The sequence below is a fragment of the Cajanus cajan genome, chromosome 1 (assembly GCF_000230855.2).
Source record: "Cajanus cajan strain Asha chromosome 1, NIPB_CcT2T_4, whole genome shotgun sequence".
Lineage (NCBI taxonomy): Eukaryota > Viridiplantae > Streptophyta > Magnoliopsida > Fabales > Fabaceae > Cajanus > Cajanus cajan.
In genome coordinates this window covers 37,718,929-37,737,694 of record NC_138517.1, presented here as the reverse complement: position 1 = coordinate 37,737,694, position 18,766 = coordinate 37,718,929, and the positions used below count along the sequence as shown (strand labels likewise).

At 36.0% G+C, this 18,766-nt stretch overlaps 1 protein-coding gene and 1 pseudogene across 1 annotated transcript; one reads left to right on the top strand and one right to left on the bottom strand.

Moving 5' to 3' along the window:
• Positions 1–9,145: 9,145 nt before the first annotated feature.
• Positions 9,146–14,198, top strand: LOC109807589 (putative disease resistance RPP13-like protein 1). Its single transcript, XM_020370132.3, has one exon. It carries the CDS (start codon positions 10,123–10,125, stop codon positions 13,612–13,614), a length of 3,492 nt encoding a protein of 1,163 aa, XP_020225721.1. The 5' UTR covers positions 9,146–10,122; the 3' UTR covers positions 13,615–14,198.
• Positions 14,199–15,557: 1,359 nt separating this feature from the next.
• On the bottom strand, positions 15,558–16,052 carry LOC145954464 (secreted RxLR effector protein 161 pseudogene; annotated as a pseudogene).
• Between the last annotated feature and the right edge of the window lie 2,714 nt (positions 16,053–18,766).

Here is an 18,766-nt window from a genome sequence, read left to right as displayed (position 1 = left end):
ACATCTTGACAACAGATGAGTACAACCCCTCTAGATCATCTCAAGATACATGCACCATGTAAGACTCCTAACTTAGTGAAAAAATCATTCCCCTTTGAGTTCTCTTAGGACAACTCATTGGCGAACATCATGTTCACCTTTTTATTGATGCCATATTCAACACCCCATTCCCCTGAGGATGGAAGCACTTTGCCATAAAAGCATATGATGGTTTGACTTGTCCAAACAAGCACTTAGTTGCGTACAAAAATAGAATGCATATCTACACTCAAGACGATGCAGTCTTGTGCAAGATTTTTCCCATAACACTTGAAGGTCCCATTCTCCTATGGTCTACTTGCCTACCGACATTTGGCATACCCAACTATGTTGTCTTGACACAATTGTTTAGGGCACAATTCAACCTTATGAAACTTTCACACTAGTGTTGCTTAATGTGAGACAAGATGACAATGAATCAATTTGAGCTTTCATGGAAAGGTTTTTGACCATCACCAACAAGGTATGGGACCTTCACCCTTAAATCACCATAACCATCATGCTAAATACGTTAAAAGAAATGCGTTTCTTGAACGACCTTTATCATCATGCACATAGAGACATGAATGATATGAGAACTTGCACTATCAATTTCATTCAAATGAAATAACACAAGGTGAATGGCCACATAAGCCAATCTTTGACCAATATTAAAGGCGAGCTGCCCAAATTAGATAGACTACACCCTCACAATGACAAATAATTCAAAAATGGTCAACCTCCAAGGAAACCAAGGTACAAACAATCATACCCCTTAGTTTCGTATCACACCAATGTATTTGAGGAAGCCTTTAGTACATAAATGCTCACTCTTCTCGAGCTTGGATGACCTCACAAAGATGTAAATCATAGCAAACATTGTTGTTACCACACGATTGTTGGCCACACCATTGAGGAGTGTTGAGTAATCCACGATAAAATCAAAGAACTCATCCAAGCTAGTCATCTCAAGTAGTCCATCCAAAAGGATAACCACCAAGAAAATCATCCTCGTAGTTAAGCATGAAGTCTAGAGAAGGACATCCAACGCCAATAAGACAGATGCAATCGAAGCCCTTTGAGAGAATACTCCAACATGTTATGCAATGAAGAAGACAAAGTCAGAGGTGTCATACACACCATTGCTAGCAAGTTTATAGGCAACAACCTTACCAATTCTTCATGCAAAAGGAATCTCAAAACCATTGATAGTGACACCACAATGCATGGTAAGTCACCCAAATCGCTACCTCCCATTAATTTTACTAGCGACAGTTTCCTAAGCATGGATCCAAATAAGGATGACCCCATGGTAATCTCGATCTAAATCACCAATTGGAAGGTGTAGAAGACCTTCGTGGACTAGGACATCTTGGTTGGCATCATATATTGGAATACTTTCTCCATATGCAACTAGCTCAAGACAACATCAAACCATACGATGGACCCCTACTCGAGTTTGTTGTCAAGAAGGTCAATACAAGGGGCTTCATAGAACTTTTAACCAAATTTGGTAGTGGTAGATACACCAAGCCACTAAGTGTCAAATATTTGTTAGTGGACATGACGACCTTCTACAATGTCATTCTTGGGTGACCTTCTCTCAATGCCCTAGGTGCGTAGTATCCACATCCCACCTCATAATGAAGTTCCCAACTAGTGGTAAGACAATAGCCATAATCTGAGTAGATCGACACACAACAAAAATATGATACGCCAAAATCCTGAAGATCATCCTAGGACATACGACTAAACAAGCTATTATTGGGAACGCAATGCCATTTATAAGTTTGTTGCTTATAGGTCATATCAGGTAATTAGTGTCCCAACTTGAAGAGTTCAAAAGAAGCTCAACCCTATGTCATCAAGCATTACCTACTTGATGTATTACTATAGCTTCAAACATGTTGTTGGGTTATGTACTTCTTTTCCTACCTTAATTTTTTTTCTCTTTCTCCTGAAAATAATTTTTTGCTAAGAAGGTTTTAACGAAGCACCACAAAAACATGTACAATTTTGAAATATCAATAAAGCTCATCATTTGATTTTTCATTCATAGCAATGTATATACATGTATTTGCCTCCACATCTTAACATCACTCGTATGACCTAACATCATTGGTCGATCATGAACTTTTGAGTTTATGCATGATCTTGAGCTCCATATTTTCGCATCCCATAAATTATGAACTCTTGAGCTCATATGCAAGTCTAAGCTTCAAAGCTCTCACACCCCTAAACTACAAACCTCTAAGTCCTCTTGTGATTCTAAGTTTCTAAGCTCTCTCACCTTTACATTTATAAACCTTCAAGTTCGAGTCTGATTCTAAGCTTCCAAGCTCTCACTCTTTTACATTCACGAACCTTTGATTTCGCGTGTGATTTTGATCTTCCAAGCTCGCACACTATTACATTCATGAACCTCCAAGTTTGAATACGCTTTCAAGATTCCAAGCTCTCCCACCTTTACATTTATGAACCTTTGAATTCATATGCGATTCTAAGCTTCTAAGCTTTCATGTCTTTACATTTATGAACCTCTAAGTTTGTGTGTAATCATGAGCTTCCAAGCTTTTGCACCTTTTCATTCACGAATCTCCAAGTTCGCATGCGATTCTAAGCTTCCAAGCTTTTGCAACATTACATTCATGAACCTTCGAGTTTGCATGGGATTCTAAGCTTCCACACTCTCGCACCCCACCCATTACGAACCCTTGAATTCGCCTACGTGTTCATACTTGTAACTTCACACTTCCAATAACACTAGAAATCAACCTTTTACGATTATAAATTTTCCACAAATCACAACTATATTGCACAAACAATGAAACAATATATGTGAGCAAACACTTACCAAAGCAAAGTTAAGCATATTGTTCAAATTCTCAAATAAGAAAGTTGTTAACCATTTGATCATCCCTAATCTTTCCAACGGCCTCAAAATTAACAACCTCCTTACTCGACATTGACTCAACTAAGACATCGATAACCAAAACTTAATCAGCAACAAAAACTTTAACTACAATCTGCATAATAAGAGTTCCCCCCACAAAAAATAATCACCACAACCCCCCTCAAGCATAAATGTTTCATCATTCAACTCGACAACCACCTTAACTTTCTTTGGCTCAATTTCTACCACTAGTGCCTTGGAAGTAGCCTTGACCTCTCCCTCATCAAGCTTTTCATTGTCATCAATTAGAATGTGAACCTCATTTATCCACTCCCCATTAAACACATCAAAATCAATGTTTAACTTAGCATAAGAAAATTCAAGAGAAATGAATGTTACTTGACAGACAACCTTCTAAAATCTTCTAATATGCTCTTAGCACATTACTTTTTCTAGGTCTCGTTTTTTCACCAATGAGTGCACCTTGCTCCAACAATAGCAAACCCACCTCATTTGCAAGCTTGCCATAATCAACCAATAAGGAGTATTGCTTATCTACCTCAATAGATTGAACCTTTTTCTCCTCCACAAGTTTTTTCTCTTCTCACCCTCAAGGCGAGCACATGTCACTGCCAAGGTCACCTTATCAACATGAATAACCTCCAACTTAGCCTTTAATAATTTAATTTACTTCTCTTTCACCACCAGCTGCTTCAACTCATGCTCTTTTTCCTTGAGTTGCATTTTCAAAACACCAAAGGCCCCCTCAGCATAAGACCTCTCCTAAACCATACTTGCACCTTACTATCTCCCATGGCTATCCATCTACTCCCTAGCCCATAATGGAGTAGCAAAGGCAATTGTGGCCTCATGATTCGCAACATATGTTGTAAACACCTACAAGTTTACTCGACATGCATGTCCTTTATACCTTTTCGCCCATGTCGTATTCCTCGCCCACTCACCTATTTAGAAGTCAACCACCGCCAACGACAATGTCAACATTACCCCAACTACATCTAGCCCATCGACTAGACTCACGCTTTTCACCATACGACGATCAAAATCACTTCAATGAATGACCTAGTAAAAATCAGAACTCGACTAATCAACACTCCATATAGAGTTCGATGTTGACCTGGCCGACACGTGATTTAACCTCTATGCCTTCCCCTATGGTTGTGAGCACACAAAAATGGCTAATCGAGTTCCTTGCCACCATCTCCCAAACTAATTTCACGAGATCCCTTTATAAAATAGGACAGACCTTCCCCAACCACCCATTGGGAGACATAAGAGCATTACCCTTGCCAACAACATCGATCAAACCTAGTCCCTCATTCGCCACCACCATTTTTGGATTCAATGCAACACTGGTCATTTTCTCCTTCTCAATGATAATCTCCTTCTCGGCCCCTTGAGTTTTAGCCTTTATGCCCCTTATTTCCACACTTTTTACAATCTCCACATCTCCCTATCCTTGAGTCAAACTCTCTACTTGTGGTTTTTTGCAAGAGAAGACTCCAACCCTTGCACAACAGAACCAACAAATATGCTTACCCCAGTTGAGTCAACCTTGTGGGATTGAGATAGAGGATAATTAGTAGTCCTTAGAACAACAACATATTTTCATTTTCTAAATAGAGGAGGCATCACAACCTCCTCCTCGATGATAAACTCATCGCCTCTTGATGCACCACATATACTATAAACACCTGTGAGTTTTCTCGGCATGCATGCGCTTGATACCTTTTCTCCTACGTCTTATTTCTTGCCCATTCACCCTTCTAGAAGTCAACCACCATTAATGACAATGTCAACATTACCCTAGCTACATCTAGCCCATCAACTAGACCCACGCTCTCCACGACACGACGATCAAAATCACTTAAATGAACGACCTGATACAAATTAGAACTTGACTTACTAACACTCCATATAGAGTTCATCGCTGACCCAATTGACATGTGATCTTGCCTCTTGCCTCCCTCTATGGTTGTAAAATGCGCCAGAAATGACTCATCAACTTCTTTAGCACCACCTCCCAAACTAGCTTCACGAGATCCCTCCGCGAAATAGGATGAACGATCCCCAAGGTTGGCTCGTTGAATCAACAACCCATAGGGAGACATAAGACCCTTACCCTTAACAACAACATCGATTAGAACCAATCCCCTATTTTCCACCACCACTATTGGCTTTGACGCACCATTGGTCATTTTCTCCTCCTTAATGATGATATCCTTCTCAGCCCCTTGAGTGACAACCCTCATGCCCTTTGTTTCCACACTTTTTATAACCCTCTATCCTTGAGCCAAACTCTCTACTTTTGGCTTTTTCACAAGAGGAGACTCCATCCTCTGCACAACAAAACCAACAAATCTGCTCACCCCAGTTGAGTCAACTTTTGGGGGATTGAGATAGAAGATAACCATTAATCCTCGGAACAATGAAATTTTTTTGTTTAATAACCAAAGGAGGCACCACAACCTCCTTCTCCATCCAACCACAACCCTTAGTCATTGAACCCTTGTAGGCCTCTGTTTGTCGTCATCCACCTTGAACTTAGCCTTTAATTATTTCCGTATACTCTTCCCCCATCAAAGCTACCCAAAAACTAACATTATATCAACACAACACGAGAGACAACAACCAATAAAAGAAAATAGGTAAAAAAAACCTAACATAAGTCCCTTACAAAGCTTGATCAAGATTAATAGTGCTCAACAACATTAGCACAACCTTCACATCCAAAGGATAGAGTAGCTTCACCAACTCCAGACACTCACTGAACTCGACCTTTGTAATCCCCATTTTTCCATCACTGTTGAACATACGGGGATTTTCCCTCTAATTCCAGGGAAACTTAGCCACCCCATCTGACCCTTGATGGAATTTCCTATCTCATGTCCATTTGTCACCTCTATGTGGACATAATCACTCTTAAAACCATTGAACGACTGGGCAAATGAGCTAAACAAACCCCTTTTACTCCACCTGTTCAATGAAATCTAGCCTATAGGTGGGCTCACTTTATTTGATAAAAGTACATGAACTTAGCAAAGGTCGAATCTATTCTAACATACATGTACAACTCTTGAAAGGCTATGAGAAATGCCAACTATTTGACTAAAATTCACTAGGGACAACATTCGTCTATCTTAGAAACACACATTCAAAAGCACTAAATGACAAAGTAACCCTAATATCCCGAAGGACACGATAATACATATACATGAACGAGTGAGGATACATCTCCTTGCCCAAATATACATGGTCACCCTCAACACAAGGACGAACAACAAACAAATGAGAATCGTAAGGCTTAAACAAGGCATATTTGTCAAGTAGTGCCACCATATACAATTGAATTTTGTACCAATCCACTTCACATTTCACCCACTCCTAGCCCTCTCTATCCAAAAGTCCCACACCTTTATCATTGTCCGATTCCTCTAGCAACAACTCTGTAACATCTTCAACCCTAACAGAAATGAGCTCTACCATCACTACTTGTTAAGCCACTCCAACAATAGGAACCCTTACACCACCCACACCAAGTGTCTTTTCATGGACAGTAGTGAAAACATTGTCGTTAGGCAATCTCATCATGGTGTCGAAAGAATCATTATCCTAAGAGGACAATACTAAATGTCTTTTCCCCATTCACACATACACACATGAATACAACATAAACAAAAGAACTAAAAGGCAATGAAAGGGAAGAAGGATACTTAAAATGGTAATCAACTAGCACGTGACAAAAAACTAGAGCAACAATTGGAAAGTTAGCACTAAGTGAAGACAATCAACAAACCCAAAACAAAATACAATAAAAGTGATAAAATGAATAGTCCATAAAAGTCACTCTTAAAACAAAAGGCATAACTGCTAGCCCTTCTCTATCTAAATTAGCGACCCAAGTTCAAATATAGTGCCTAACATACGACCCAAACCTAACCATGAAAATGCCAATCATTACTCTTTAAAGCATGTAGGCAAATTGTTCAAGGTGTATGCCATATGCCAATAGCTGCATCACTCAACCACTAAAGAACCCAAAGCAAGCACGTTAATAATTCCTTCACTCTTGCAAAGCTTGGAATTGGAGGGACTTATGTACCACCTAACTCGGATAAGCCGAGTTGAGTTCACAATAAGCTTGGCCTGGTTGAGTAGCCTTGTTAGCTTATTGCATGAAAACCAGAAGGCAATTTAGGTGATGATCAAGGAGTAATTCTCACATCCTATCTCTAGAAGCCCCACAACACATGGATATACCCCCAACATATCATGCGAGATTATCCAAAAATCAAAGGACAATATCAACCACTTATATATGGGGGATCAAGTATCATTATAACCTAACTCTTCTCTTACTGTAGACTCCCTTCTAATTTGAGCGTTTGAATGTCTTTACATATGTCACCATATTGTTGTTGATATTGGAGTAATGAGGACTTCACCCTCGTTATTGGAGTACTTGTAAAATTAGGTAAAATAAAAAAAGAGAATAAGAGATTGTAACATCTTTTTTGTCTCCACATTTTTTAGACTATTATACCCATATAATTACTTCAAACTACTTAATTTTCAAATACAAACCATTGACTATTATTTTTTATTTTTTTTAAGATATCAGTTTTTTATTTTCCAAACAAACATTGAGGCATTTCTTGTTTTCCATTAGTCGATTATAATGATAATGAATTTTTGTAGAGATAAATTTTGTTGAAAAATCTATATTATATATCAAGGCACAAGAGTTTGGATAACTTTAGTCTCCATTTTTTTTTAAGACCATTGTATCTCTACAACTACTCAATCTCCATGTACAAATCACTGGTCCATGTACAAATCACTATCACCTAATTTCTATTACTTTTTTTTTTGTTTTTTATTTTCTAAATAAACATAGTTGTTGTGGTCCACCACTTTTATAACATTTTTTTCCTTATTCATATTTTGTAACTTTTTTTTTTAATTTATTCTGGAACTGAATAAATAATTGTTATTTTCTTACTTCTGCTAGATATTTTCACGTCAAAAGAAAAAAAAACATAATTTACATTTTATAGTTATGTATTTGGATCACTGTTTGCAAAATTAATTTTAAATGAAATTAATATTAATTAAAATTGTAACACTCCTAATACTTACTTTAAATAAATAATATCTTATTAATAAGGTTAAGGCACTTTGTGTCTCTATTAAATATAAAATAAAAGTAAAAATTAATCTATTAATTTTAAGTTCTTAAATTTGGTTAAAAATACTATTTTTTTAAAAAAAAAAATAAATAAAAAGATATATTTTATTAAAAAAAATATCTCTTTTATATATTAGTATAGCTACTGTATGCAACTTAAATAAAGTTGGTAAGATTTAAGGGAGTGTAAAGACTTTGAATTCTTGCTATTTGTGAAGCTCACATGGATGAATATCAGGCTCAGGAGGGAACAATTGCCTTACATATTTCATATGCTTTATATCTTTTTGTTTGGAGTTTTATTTATTTTCTTGCAAAATCTTTTGGTCTGTAACTAAGTTATATTTTGCACTTACATTATCTATACATCTGATTAGCTCTAATTATGTGTGAACGTTCAAGTTTAATTTATCTTCTTAAATAAGTTAATTGATTAATTAAAAATTAAATTAACTAATTAAATAGCATAAAAATATGTTAAAATTAGTGCCATTATATTTATATTTACCATTAATTATTGAAAATTTATAAAAACCAAATTAACCTATAAATAATTTATGTAAATAATTGTTAGAATAAACAATTAAGTCAAATGATTTAATTATTCAATATAGTTTTAAAAAATAAATTAATTTATTGCTATAAAAATATGTCAAAAACAATATAATTACATATATATAACAAAAAAATTATATAGAACTAATTTATTAATAATTTTATAATTAATGAATGTAATTAAATCAATTAAACAATCAATCAAATCAAATCAGACTAGACAATTTAATTTCTTCATTAGAGCTATCTAATTGAATGTCACAAAATTTATCAAAATTACCGTGTATATTAAGATAATATAAACCATATATTTAACGTATATTAATAGTTTAGATTTAGTATGTGTCAAAAAAAAAATAGTTTAGATTTAGTGAAAATATATTGCGTCAACGGACAGGGTCCTATTTTAAAAGTTATAACTTAGTCTTATTCCTAATACTTGTTGCGAAATTGCATGTTGAAATCTCTGCCTTAAAAAATTGTTTTTCTAATACACACTTTTTTAAGAAATACTTTTTCAATTTTAAGCAAATTGGCCATAATCATAGTGCAAACTGCAAAGCATTCCACATTTGTTCAATATCTTCAAACATTGGATTTGATGGTTTCTATTTTAATATGGAAGTTAGCATTAATTCCTCTGTTTGTGGTTGTACCCTTTTATGCCCTTCCAGTAATAATGGAAATTTCCATGGTGTTTTTACTAGATTATTCCTTCAACCATTGTTATCGTTTTGGTTTACGTAGTTGTATAAATTATTATCCCTCCGATGATAATTAAAGTTTATTGATTTGGTTGTATGCCACTTTTTTCTGTATAATTGATTGTTCTTGGTTTCATTGTCGTACTCGCCGTAACTGCGAGTTTCTTATTCACTTGATTATTGCTTGTTTACCTTCAATTGAATTGATCATCCCTATTTCTGTCGTTGCCTGTTGTGATATCTTTATTTAGTACAAATAATCTTTGCTAGGGATTGTAAGTTCTAAATTGTTTTGGCTCTCTACTCTATTTGAACTTAGATAACTTGTTACTTCCCATCATGTCAAACTCGATTAATAGAGTCTTGACTTTTGGGTCATAGAAATTTCAAAAGTTTGAAACTGTCCAATTTATATTTGTCGTCGATCTATATTTCAGAATAGAATTATGAACATGACAGTTATAGGTGCTAAGAATTCCATGACCCGTACCATTCTGATGTGACCGGGGGGCCTACGAGCTTAGATAAAAATGATCTTTCAAAACTTAACCATGTCTTTGTATTTACGTTGGATCACACCAAATCAAGTTGAGAACATGAAATAGCAGTCAATGTAATTTATAGTCAACTTACTGTTAAATAAATATTCACATGCTTTGTTCTACTTTGAAAGATTGATTTCAGCATTTTCTCGGCTCTATTCCATTAATCTGACCAGTGATCATCGTTTACTTTTGGACATCATGGCAGAAGGTGTTGTGGTTGGAGCTTTTCTGTCATCTTTTCTTGAGGTGGTTTTCGACAGGCTCTCATCACCTCAGTTTGTGAACTTGATCCAGGGAAAGAAGCTTGACCAACACTTGCTTGAAAGGTTGAAGTCTGCTCTGTATGCCGTTCAATCTGTGGTTAATGATGCAGAGCATAAACAAATAAATGACCCGGCTGTGAAGAACTGGCTCCATGATCTCAAAGATGCAGTCTATGTGGCAGATGATTTGTTGGACCAAGTTTCTACTGCTGCTGCCACTCAAAATGAGGTGAGCAACTTTTTGTCTATCTTTCTCAATTTGCGAGACAGAAAGGTGGCAAATAAGATACAAGACATCACTAGCAAACTAGAATATATTGTAAAATACAAAGATGTTCTTGGTTTGCAAGAGGTTGGGAGGGAGCACTTCTCATGGAGAGCTCCATCAACTTCTTTGTTAGAAGGGTATAATGTATATGGCAGAGATCAAGACAGAGAGACAATGGTCAAATTGTTGTTAGATGATGGAAGTGATGACAACATATCTGTGATGCCTATTGTGGGGATGGGTGGTGTTGGGAAAACCACGTTAGCCCAATTGATGTACAATGATGAGAATTTGATGAACAAGTTTGAATTGAAAGGTTGGGTTTGTGTTTCTGAGGAATTTGATGTTTTTAAGGTTACAAAGACACTAATAGAGGCAGTTACCTTTCGTGCTTGTAACATGAAGGATCTAAATTCACTTCAACTAGATTTGAAGAAAATCTTGACAGGAAAAAAATTCTTTGTTGTTTTAGATGATGTTTGGAATGATGACTACAATGGTTGGTGTAGTCTTATAAAACCATTTTTGTATGGATTGAGGGGAAGTAAAATTCTTGTAACAACTCGTAGTGAAAAGGTAGCTTCAATAGTCCAAACTTGTCCCCCTTACTATCTAAATCATTTATCAGATGAACATTGTTGGTCACTGTTTGCAGACCATGCTTGTTTTCCAAAATCTAATGGGAATTCAACTCTAGAAAAAATTGGTAGAGAAATTGTTACTAAGTGTAAGGGGTTACCCTTAGCGGCACAAACACTTGGAGGCCAATTACGGACAAAACGTTATATCAAGGATTGGAATACTATACTGGATAAGGAACTTTGGGAATTCCCTGTAATCATTCCAACTTTGAGAAGAAGTTATTACCATCTCCCTTCACATCTAAAACGTTGCTTTGTTTATTGTTCTTTGTACCCCAAGAACTATAAATTTGTTAAAGATGAATTAATCTTACTATGGATGGCAGAAGATCTTTTAGAGCAACCAAAGAGAGGAAAGACTATAGAAGAAGTTGGTTCTGAGTATTTTGATGATTTGGCTTCTAGATTATTTTTGAAGCAATTTAAAACAGATGATGATCAGACATTTGTGATGCACGATCTCATAAATGACTTAGCAATATCTCTTGCTGGAGATTTTTATTTTAGATCAGAAGAACTTGGGAGAGAAGACAAGATTAATTTCCACACTCATCATTTGTCATATGGGAGTTTGAGTCATCCGATCTCAAAAAATTTTGATGCCATTGTTGAACTAAAAACTTTGAGGACATTTCTGCAAATCAAATTCTCACCCCCTTCATTCAGCTTTGAAAGCACAGCATTGATCATATTATCAAAATTCAAGTACCTAAGAGTTTTGTCATTTTCCTGCTGTCGGGAACTTGAAGAATTGCCTGATTTAGTTGGTGAATTAATCCATCTGCGTTACTTGGACCTCTCAAAGACAAGTATACAAACATTGCCAGAATCATTGAGTAACTTGTTCAATCTACAGACATTGAAGCTGTTAGAATGTATTAAGCTGACTATGCTGCCAAGTGGGATGCAAAATCTTGAGAACTTGCGACATCTTGATATAAGGGGAACTAGTTTAGAAGTGATGCCTCAAGGAATGAGCAAATTAAAACATTTGCAGGTTTTAAGTTACTTTGTAGTGGGAAAGCAGGAAGAGAATGGCATCAAAGAACTAGGAGAACTTTCAAATCTTCATGGATCCCTATGGATTAGGAAATTAGAAAATATTACCGATGGTGGAGAAGCTGGGGAGGCAAGGATAATGTATAAGACACACATCAAAGATTTATCCTTGGAATGGTCTTCGGGTGTTGATTTAGTTACAACCTCCACAATCACTGAAAGAGAAATACTTGAAGAGTTACAACCGCACAAAGGCCTTAAAGTTCTATCGATCAACACTTACAGGGGCACATTATTTCCACATTGGGTAGGGCATTCTTCGTACCACAACATGACTCGTGTAATTCTCTTTTCATGTAGCAATTGTTGTATGCTTCCTTCACTTGGACAACTACCGCTACTCAAGTTCTTAGAGATCCAAGATTTTAATGGGGTGGAAACAATTGGTGCTGAGTTCTACAAGAATGACAATGATCATCATTCTTCATTGGAAATACCCTTTCCTTGCTTGGAGTGTCTTTCATTTGGTAGAATGCCATGCTGGAAGGCGTGGCATTCAATAGAACCCGACAATGTTTTTCCTCAACTGAAGCAGTTGACAATATTTGATTGTCCCATGTTAACAGGCGATTTGCCTAATCACCTTCCTGCTTTAGAAACACTTGAGATTCATAAATGTGTGAATCTTATTTCTTCTCTCCCAATGGCTCCTGCAATTTGCGAATTAATGATAGATGAAAGTCATAGAGTAGTGTTGCAATCACAAGAGTTACCAATTTCACTGCAGTCTCTATCAGTTGGAGGATGTGAGCTCGTGGAGTCCGTGTTTAAGGCCATAGCCATCCACCAACCAACTAGTCTCCAATTTTTAAGCATCTCAGATTGTTCTTCGGACATATCATTGTCCTTAAACTGTTTACCAAAATGCTTGAAACAATGTCAAATTTTGAACTGTGAAAAACTAGAATTCCTAAAGCACGAGCAGCAACACAATTCGCTGGAGTCATTGGAACTGGACAAGAGCTGCGACTCACTCACTTGGCTCTCGTTGGAGGCGTTTCCTAGTCTCAAGATCTTGGAATTGAAAGGCTGCAGAAATTTGGAATCTATTTCGATGCCACGGTGGCGAGATTCCGCTCTCGACGAACTCTTCATCCGTGACTGCCCCAACTTCACGTCGTTTCCCGAACAAGGATTGACTGCGTCCAACATGAATTACTTCACGGTGATGGGATGCGACAAGTTGAAGTCATTGCCTCGTGACATGAAAACCCTTCTCCCGAAGTTAAAGCGTATGGAAATAAGTGATTGCCCAGAGATTGATTCGTTTCCGCAAGGGGGTTTGCCGCCGAAGATGGAAGCACTTGTGATCCTGAATTGTGAGAAACTATTGAGGGGCCTATCATCAATGGGCACGTCTCAGGCTTTGGGTCTCAGTTTTCTTAGCATTGGTGGTGTATTCTGTGAGAGCGTGAAGTCATTCCAGAGGAGGGTTTGGTGCCTCAGCTTCCCTCTTTGAGGACTCTGCATTTGTGTGAGCTGCCGAATCTGGAGATGTTGAACTGCAAGGAGCTTCTCGGCCACGCATCCCTCCAACAGTTGACAATTGAATACTGTCCCAAGCTGGAGAATATGGAGGGAAGTTTGCCGCTATCTCTTGCCAAATTCCAAGTGTTTCAAAGTCCTTTGCTGGAAGAACGGTGCAAGATGAAGCACCCGCAAATTTGGCCTAAAATTTCCCACGTCCCTGGCATTCGGGTTGACGGGAAGTGGATATCATGATGAATCAAGGACTTTCATTCTGGTTCGCACGTGGAGGTCACAATGGTGATGGCAATGACAATATTGATGGTGAAAGAAACTAAATCACCATGCCCAATGCCAAATCACTTGTGTCCAAGGAGAATGAGATAGGGAGGCCTTGTGTATATCAAGATTAGTGTCATTAATTGCACACTCGACGTTATTCTTCAGTCTTTACTTGACCCATATTCAATGCTATTCAACTCGTGATAGACATCGTTGAGGTAGAAAGTCACTCCAAATACTGTACACCTGTCTAGTACTTTTAGAATTTTTTATGCGATCTTGTACTTTACTCAATGGTCACTTATGAAAAACATACTTTGACCTCTACCATATCATTTCAACTGAAAAATTTAGAAGAAACAACTTAAAATAACTTCTCATTCGGGAGACAACTTACTTATTAAAATATTTTCAACTTTGGCTTTCTTAAGCACTTTAATGGATATCCGCACAATAGGATATCTAAATTTTCAAAAACAATTTTTCTTTCCTCTAGTTTTTATGCAACTCTACTTAGAAACATGTTTCACATGTATCATACCACTTAAAAACTTATAATTCCAGACAACAACTAATCTCAACTTTAAACAACTTATATCATCATCATACTTCATCATAAATCAATATACAATGAACTAAAATACTCATCATTATATATCATGTAAGCAATCTATATACTTAACTTGTAAGTTGTAGCCTTCATATATCATTCATGATTTAAGAAAACTACAGCATATCATAAGGATCTTAGAATTTATGATTCCCACATACATTTATAATAGTAAGAGAGACTTACCTTGATCCATGACAATAGTAATGAGAATAAGTTCTTCAATCACGTTTTTCCAATCTATCTCTTTCCATGCTCCATATTCTCACATCACTTTCTTTGATGGTAAAACAATGAGAGTTGTTTCATATGACAGAGATAGAACCCAAATAGTTCCTCTTATTCAACTAACTTCCATCAAGTTAGTTATCAATGGTTATAAATTTTGAAAATAATAACTTCCCATATTTTCCAATAAGTCCTTTTATTTTATTAAATCACGTTTAAGCTCTTAATTCACATGAGTCACATTATAGTGTTATTTAATATTTTTTAACATTCTCCCACTTGACTTATGTGATGTCATAACACTTCATGATTTAATAATTACATAAATCATAATGCGCATTAAAGACCTTAGATAAATTGGCTCCATCATTAATCATAATTAAAGATACAGAAATAATAAGAGTCATGGCGGTTACATGTCATTCAATCAACACATTTCCTTCCATGTACTACTATATTATCCTTCTCCTTGACGTAAAATGAGAAGTTCATAATGAGTTCAAACATAAAGTCACTTTTCATTAATAAACACATAATATGTTTTCCACATCATAATTTGCATGCATATACATAAAGTAGAAAACACAAATTTCAGAAACTTATATATTAAACGAGCTCAGAGTGTCAAATAGGCATTAATAACAACATTAACATTCAACATTCACTAGTTGACATAATGCCCATATTCTCTACATGGCCAGTAAATACTTTGGGCGGTAACCCTTTTGTTAAAGGGTCAGCAATCATAAGATTAGTGCTAATATGTTCTATTGACACTCTTTGTTTTTGAACTTCTTCTTTTTAACGGCAAAGTATTACAATTCCATATGCTTAACATCTTTGGAATACTTGTCGTTTTTAGAAAAGAAAATAGCTGTGAAATTATCACAATAAATTTTCAGCGGCCTAGCCATACTGTCAACTACTCCAAGTCCCGAAATAAAATTTTGCAACCAATTAGCCTGAATTGTGGCCTCAAAGCAAGCCACAAATTCAGCCTCCATAGTGGATGCAACAATGACTGACTGCTTCGCACTCTTCCATAAAATTTCTCCTCCGGTTAAAAGATACACATAACCAAATGTAGACTTTCTTGTATCTATACAACCGGAAAAATATGAATCTGTATATCTAATCACCTCAAGATGATCAGATTTCTTATAAGTAAGCATGTGATCCTTTGTCCCTTGCAAGTATCTTAAGACTTTCTTTGCAGCTTTCCAATGATCCAATCCCGGATTACTTTGGTATCTACCAAGCATACCAACTGCAAAGCTAATATCTGGCCTTGTACATGTTTGAGCATACATTAAACTCCCAACAACAGATGCATAAGGGATATTTTCTATCTATTTCCGTTCCAAATCATTCTTTGGACATTGCATAAGACTAAATTTGTCTCCTTTCTGTATTGGAACGGGAGATGCTGAACATGTATCCATTCTGAATCTCTCTAAAACTTTATTAATATAGGCTTTCTGAGACAAGCCTAACAGTCCTTGTGATTTATCATGGAATATTTCTATTCCTATCACATAGCCTGCCTCACCCATATCTTTCATTTCAAAGTTGTTAGAAAGAAACTTCTTAGTCTCACTTAATAGACCAAGATCATTAGTTGCAAGCAAGATGTCATCAACATACAGAATTAGAAATATAAACTTGCTCCCACTAACCTTCAGATATATGCACCAATCAATAGTGTTTTTCTTAAATCCAAAGGACATAATAGTATCATTGAACTTAATATACCATTGTCGAGAAGCTTGTTTAAGTCCATATATTGATTTCTTAAGTTTACACACCATGTGTTCCTTTCCTTCTTCAATGAACCCCACTGGTTGGTCCATATAAACATTCTCTTCTAAATTCTCATTCAAAAAGGCAGTTTTAACATCTATTTGATGTAACTCAAGGTCATAATGAGCTACTAATACCATGATAATTCTTAAAGAATCCTTCTTAGAAACCGAAGAAAAGGTTTCCTTATAATCAATGCCATCCTTTTGAGTAAAACCTTTGGCAACAAGTCGAGCCTTGTGTCGTTCGATATTGCCATGAGAGTCACGCTTAGTCTTAAAGACCCATTTACACCCAACTCTCTTGCACCCTTCAGGAAATTCCATAAGGTCCCATACATCATTTTGTGCCATTGATTTAAGCTCATCATTCATGGCATCTAACAATTTTTTAGAATTATCACCATTAATAGCTTCTAAAAAATGAAACTGGATTATTATCAATGCTTAAGTCATTCTCTGACTCTTGTAGATAAACCACATAGTCATTTGAAATAGTAGATCTCTTTTCCCTTTGAGATCTTCTTAATACTATTTCTTGTGGTTGTTCTATTACAAGTTCATTGTTAACCACGGGATCATTAATTTATTGTTCTTCTTGATTGTTGTTTGGTTCAACAACATGAGGAACAACAATTCTTGAAGTAGAAGCACTAGTTAAAGGAACTTGTACTCTAACTTCCTTAATCTCCACATCTTGTGAAGTTTCACTCCCACTGGTTTCACTATTTTCAATGAACCTACCATTTTCAATGAACCTGGCATTTCCAGTTTCAACAATTCTTGTACTATGGGTAGGACAGTAAAACATATACCCTTTTGATTTTGCTGGATAACCAATGAAATACCCACTGATTGTTCTTGCATCCAATTTCTTTTCTTGCGGATTGTATATTCTAATTTCTGCCTGACAACCCTAAACATGTAGGTGTCTTAAACTAGGTTTCCTACCTGTCCACAACTCAAAAGGTTTCTTTTGAACTGCCTTACTAGGAACCATGTTTAACAAATGCATGGTTGTTTTTAAAGCATACATCCACAATGATACAAGTAAAGATGAATTACTTAACATGCTCCTAACCATATCCATTAAGGTTCGATTACGCCTTTCCGAAACACCATTTTGTTGTAGTGTACCTGGCATTGTGTATTAAGCACAAATACCACGTTTTTCAAGGAACTTAGCAAATGGACCAGGATGTTGTCCACTCTGATCATATCTTCCAAAATACTCACCACCTCTATCTGACCTAAAAATTTTTACCTTTCTGTCTATATGCCTTTCCACTTCATTATATAAATTTCCAAAAGGCATTCACTGCTTGAGATTTCTCATGCAATAAATAGACATACCCATAACGTGAAAAGTCATCAATAAAAGTGATAAAGTACTTTTCTTTATTGAAAGAATTAACACCAAAAGGTCCACATATATCAATGTATATAATTTCAAGAAGCTGAGTGCTTCTTGTGGCTCCTTTCTTTGTGTGTTTTGTTTGTTTACCTTTAATACAATCCACACATACATTTAGATCAGTAAAATCTAAATTTGAAAGAATTTCATTCTTTACTAATCTTTGTATCCTTTCTTTGCAAATGTGTCCCAAACGCTTATGCCACAAGTAAGCAGAACGTTCATTCACTAAACTACGTTTAGTGCCAACATTATGATGCAAGGTCATAAGAGTTTTAGCATATAAATTATCAAGATTCAATTTATATAAACCATCACAAAGTGTACCAGATCCAATAATACAAGTACGCTTATATAAACTGAAACAATTATTTCCAAACCTAAAAGAGTATCCAGCAACATCAAGTTTAGACAAGGAAACTAAATTCCTAGAAATACTAGGTACATAAAAAGTATCAAACAAGTCTAAATGAAATCCAGTGTCAAGGATTAAATGATAAGTCCCGACAGCTTCCACTGAAACTTTCACTCTATTCCCCATGAAGACAAACTTCTCATTTGGGCTTATGGTTCGAGTTGTAAGGAATCCCTGCATCATATTAGAAACATGAGTTGTACATCCAGAATCAATCCACCAAGTATTATGGGGAACTTCAGTTAAATTAGATTCGAAACATACATAAGCATTATGCTCACCTTTCTTTTCGAACCAACCTTTACGTTTTGGGCAATCCTTCTAGAAATAACCAGACTTCCCATAGAAATGACATTTGTCAATTTTCTTCTGAATTTTAGTAGAGGACTCAACAAT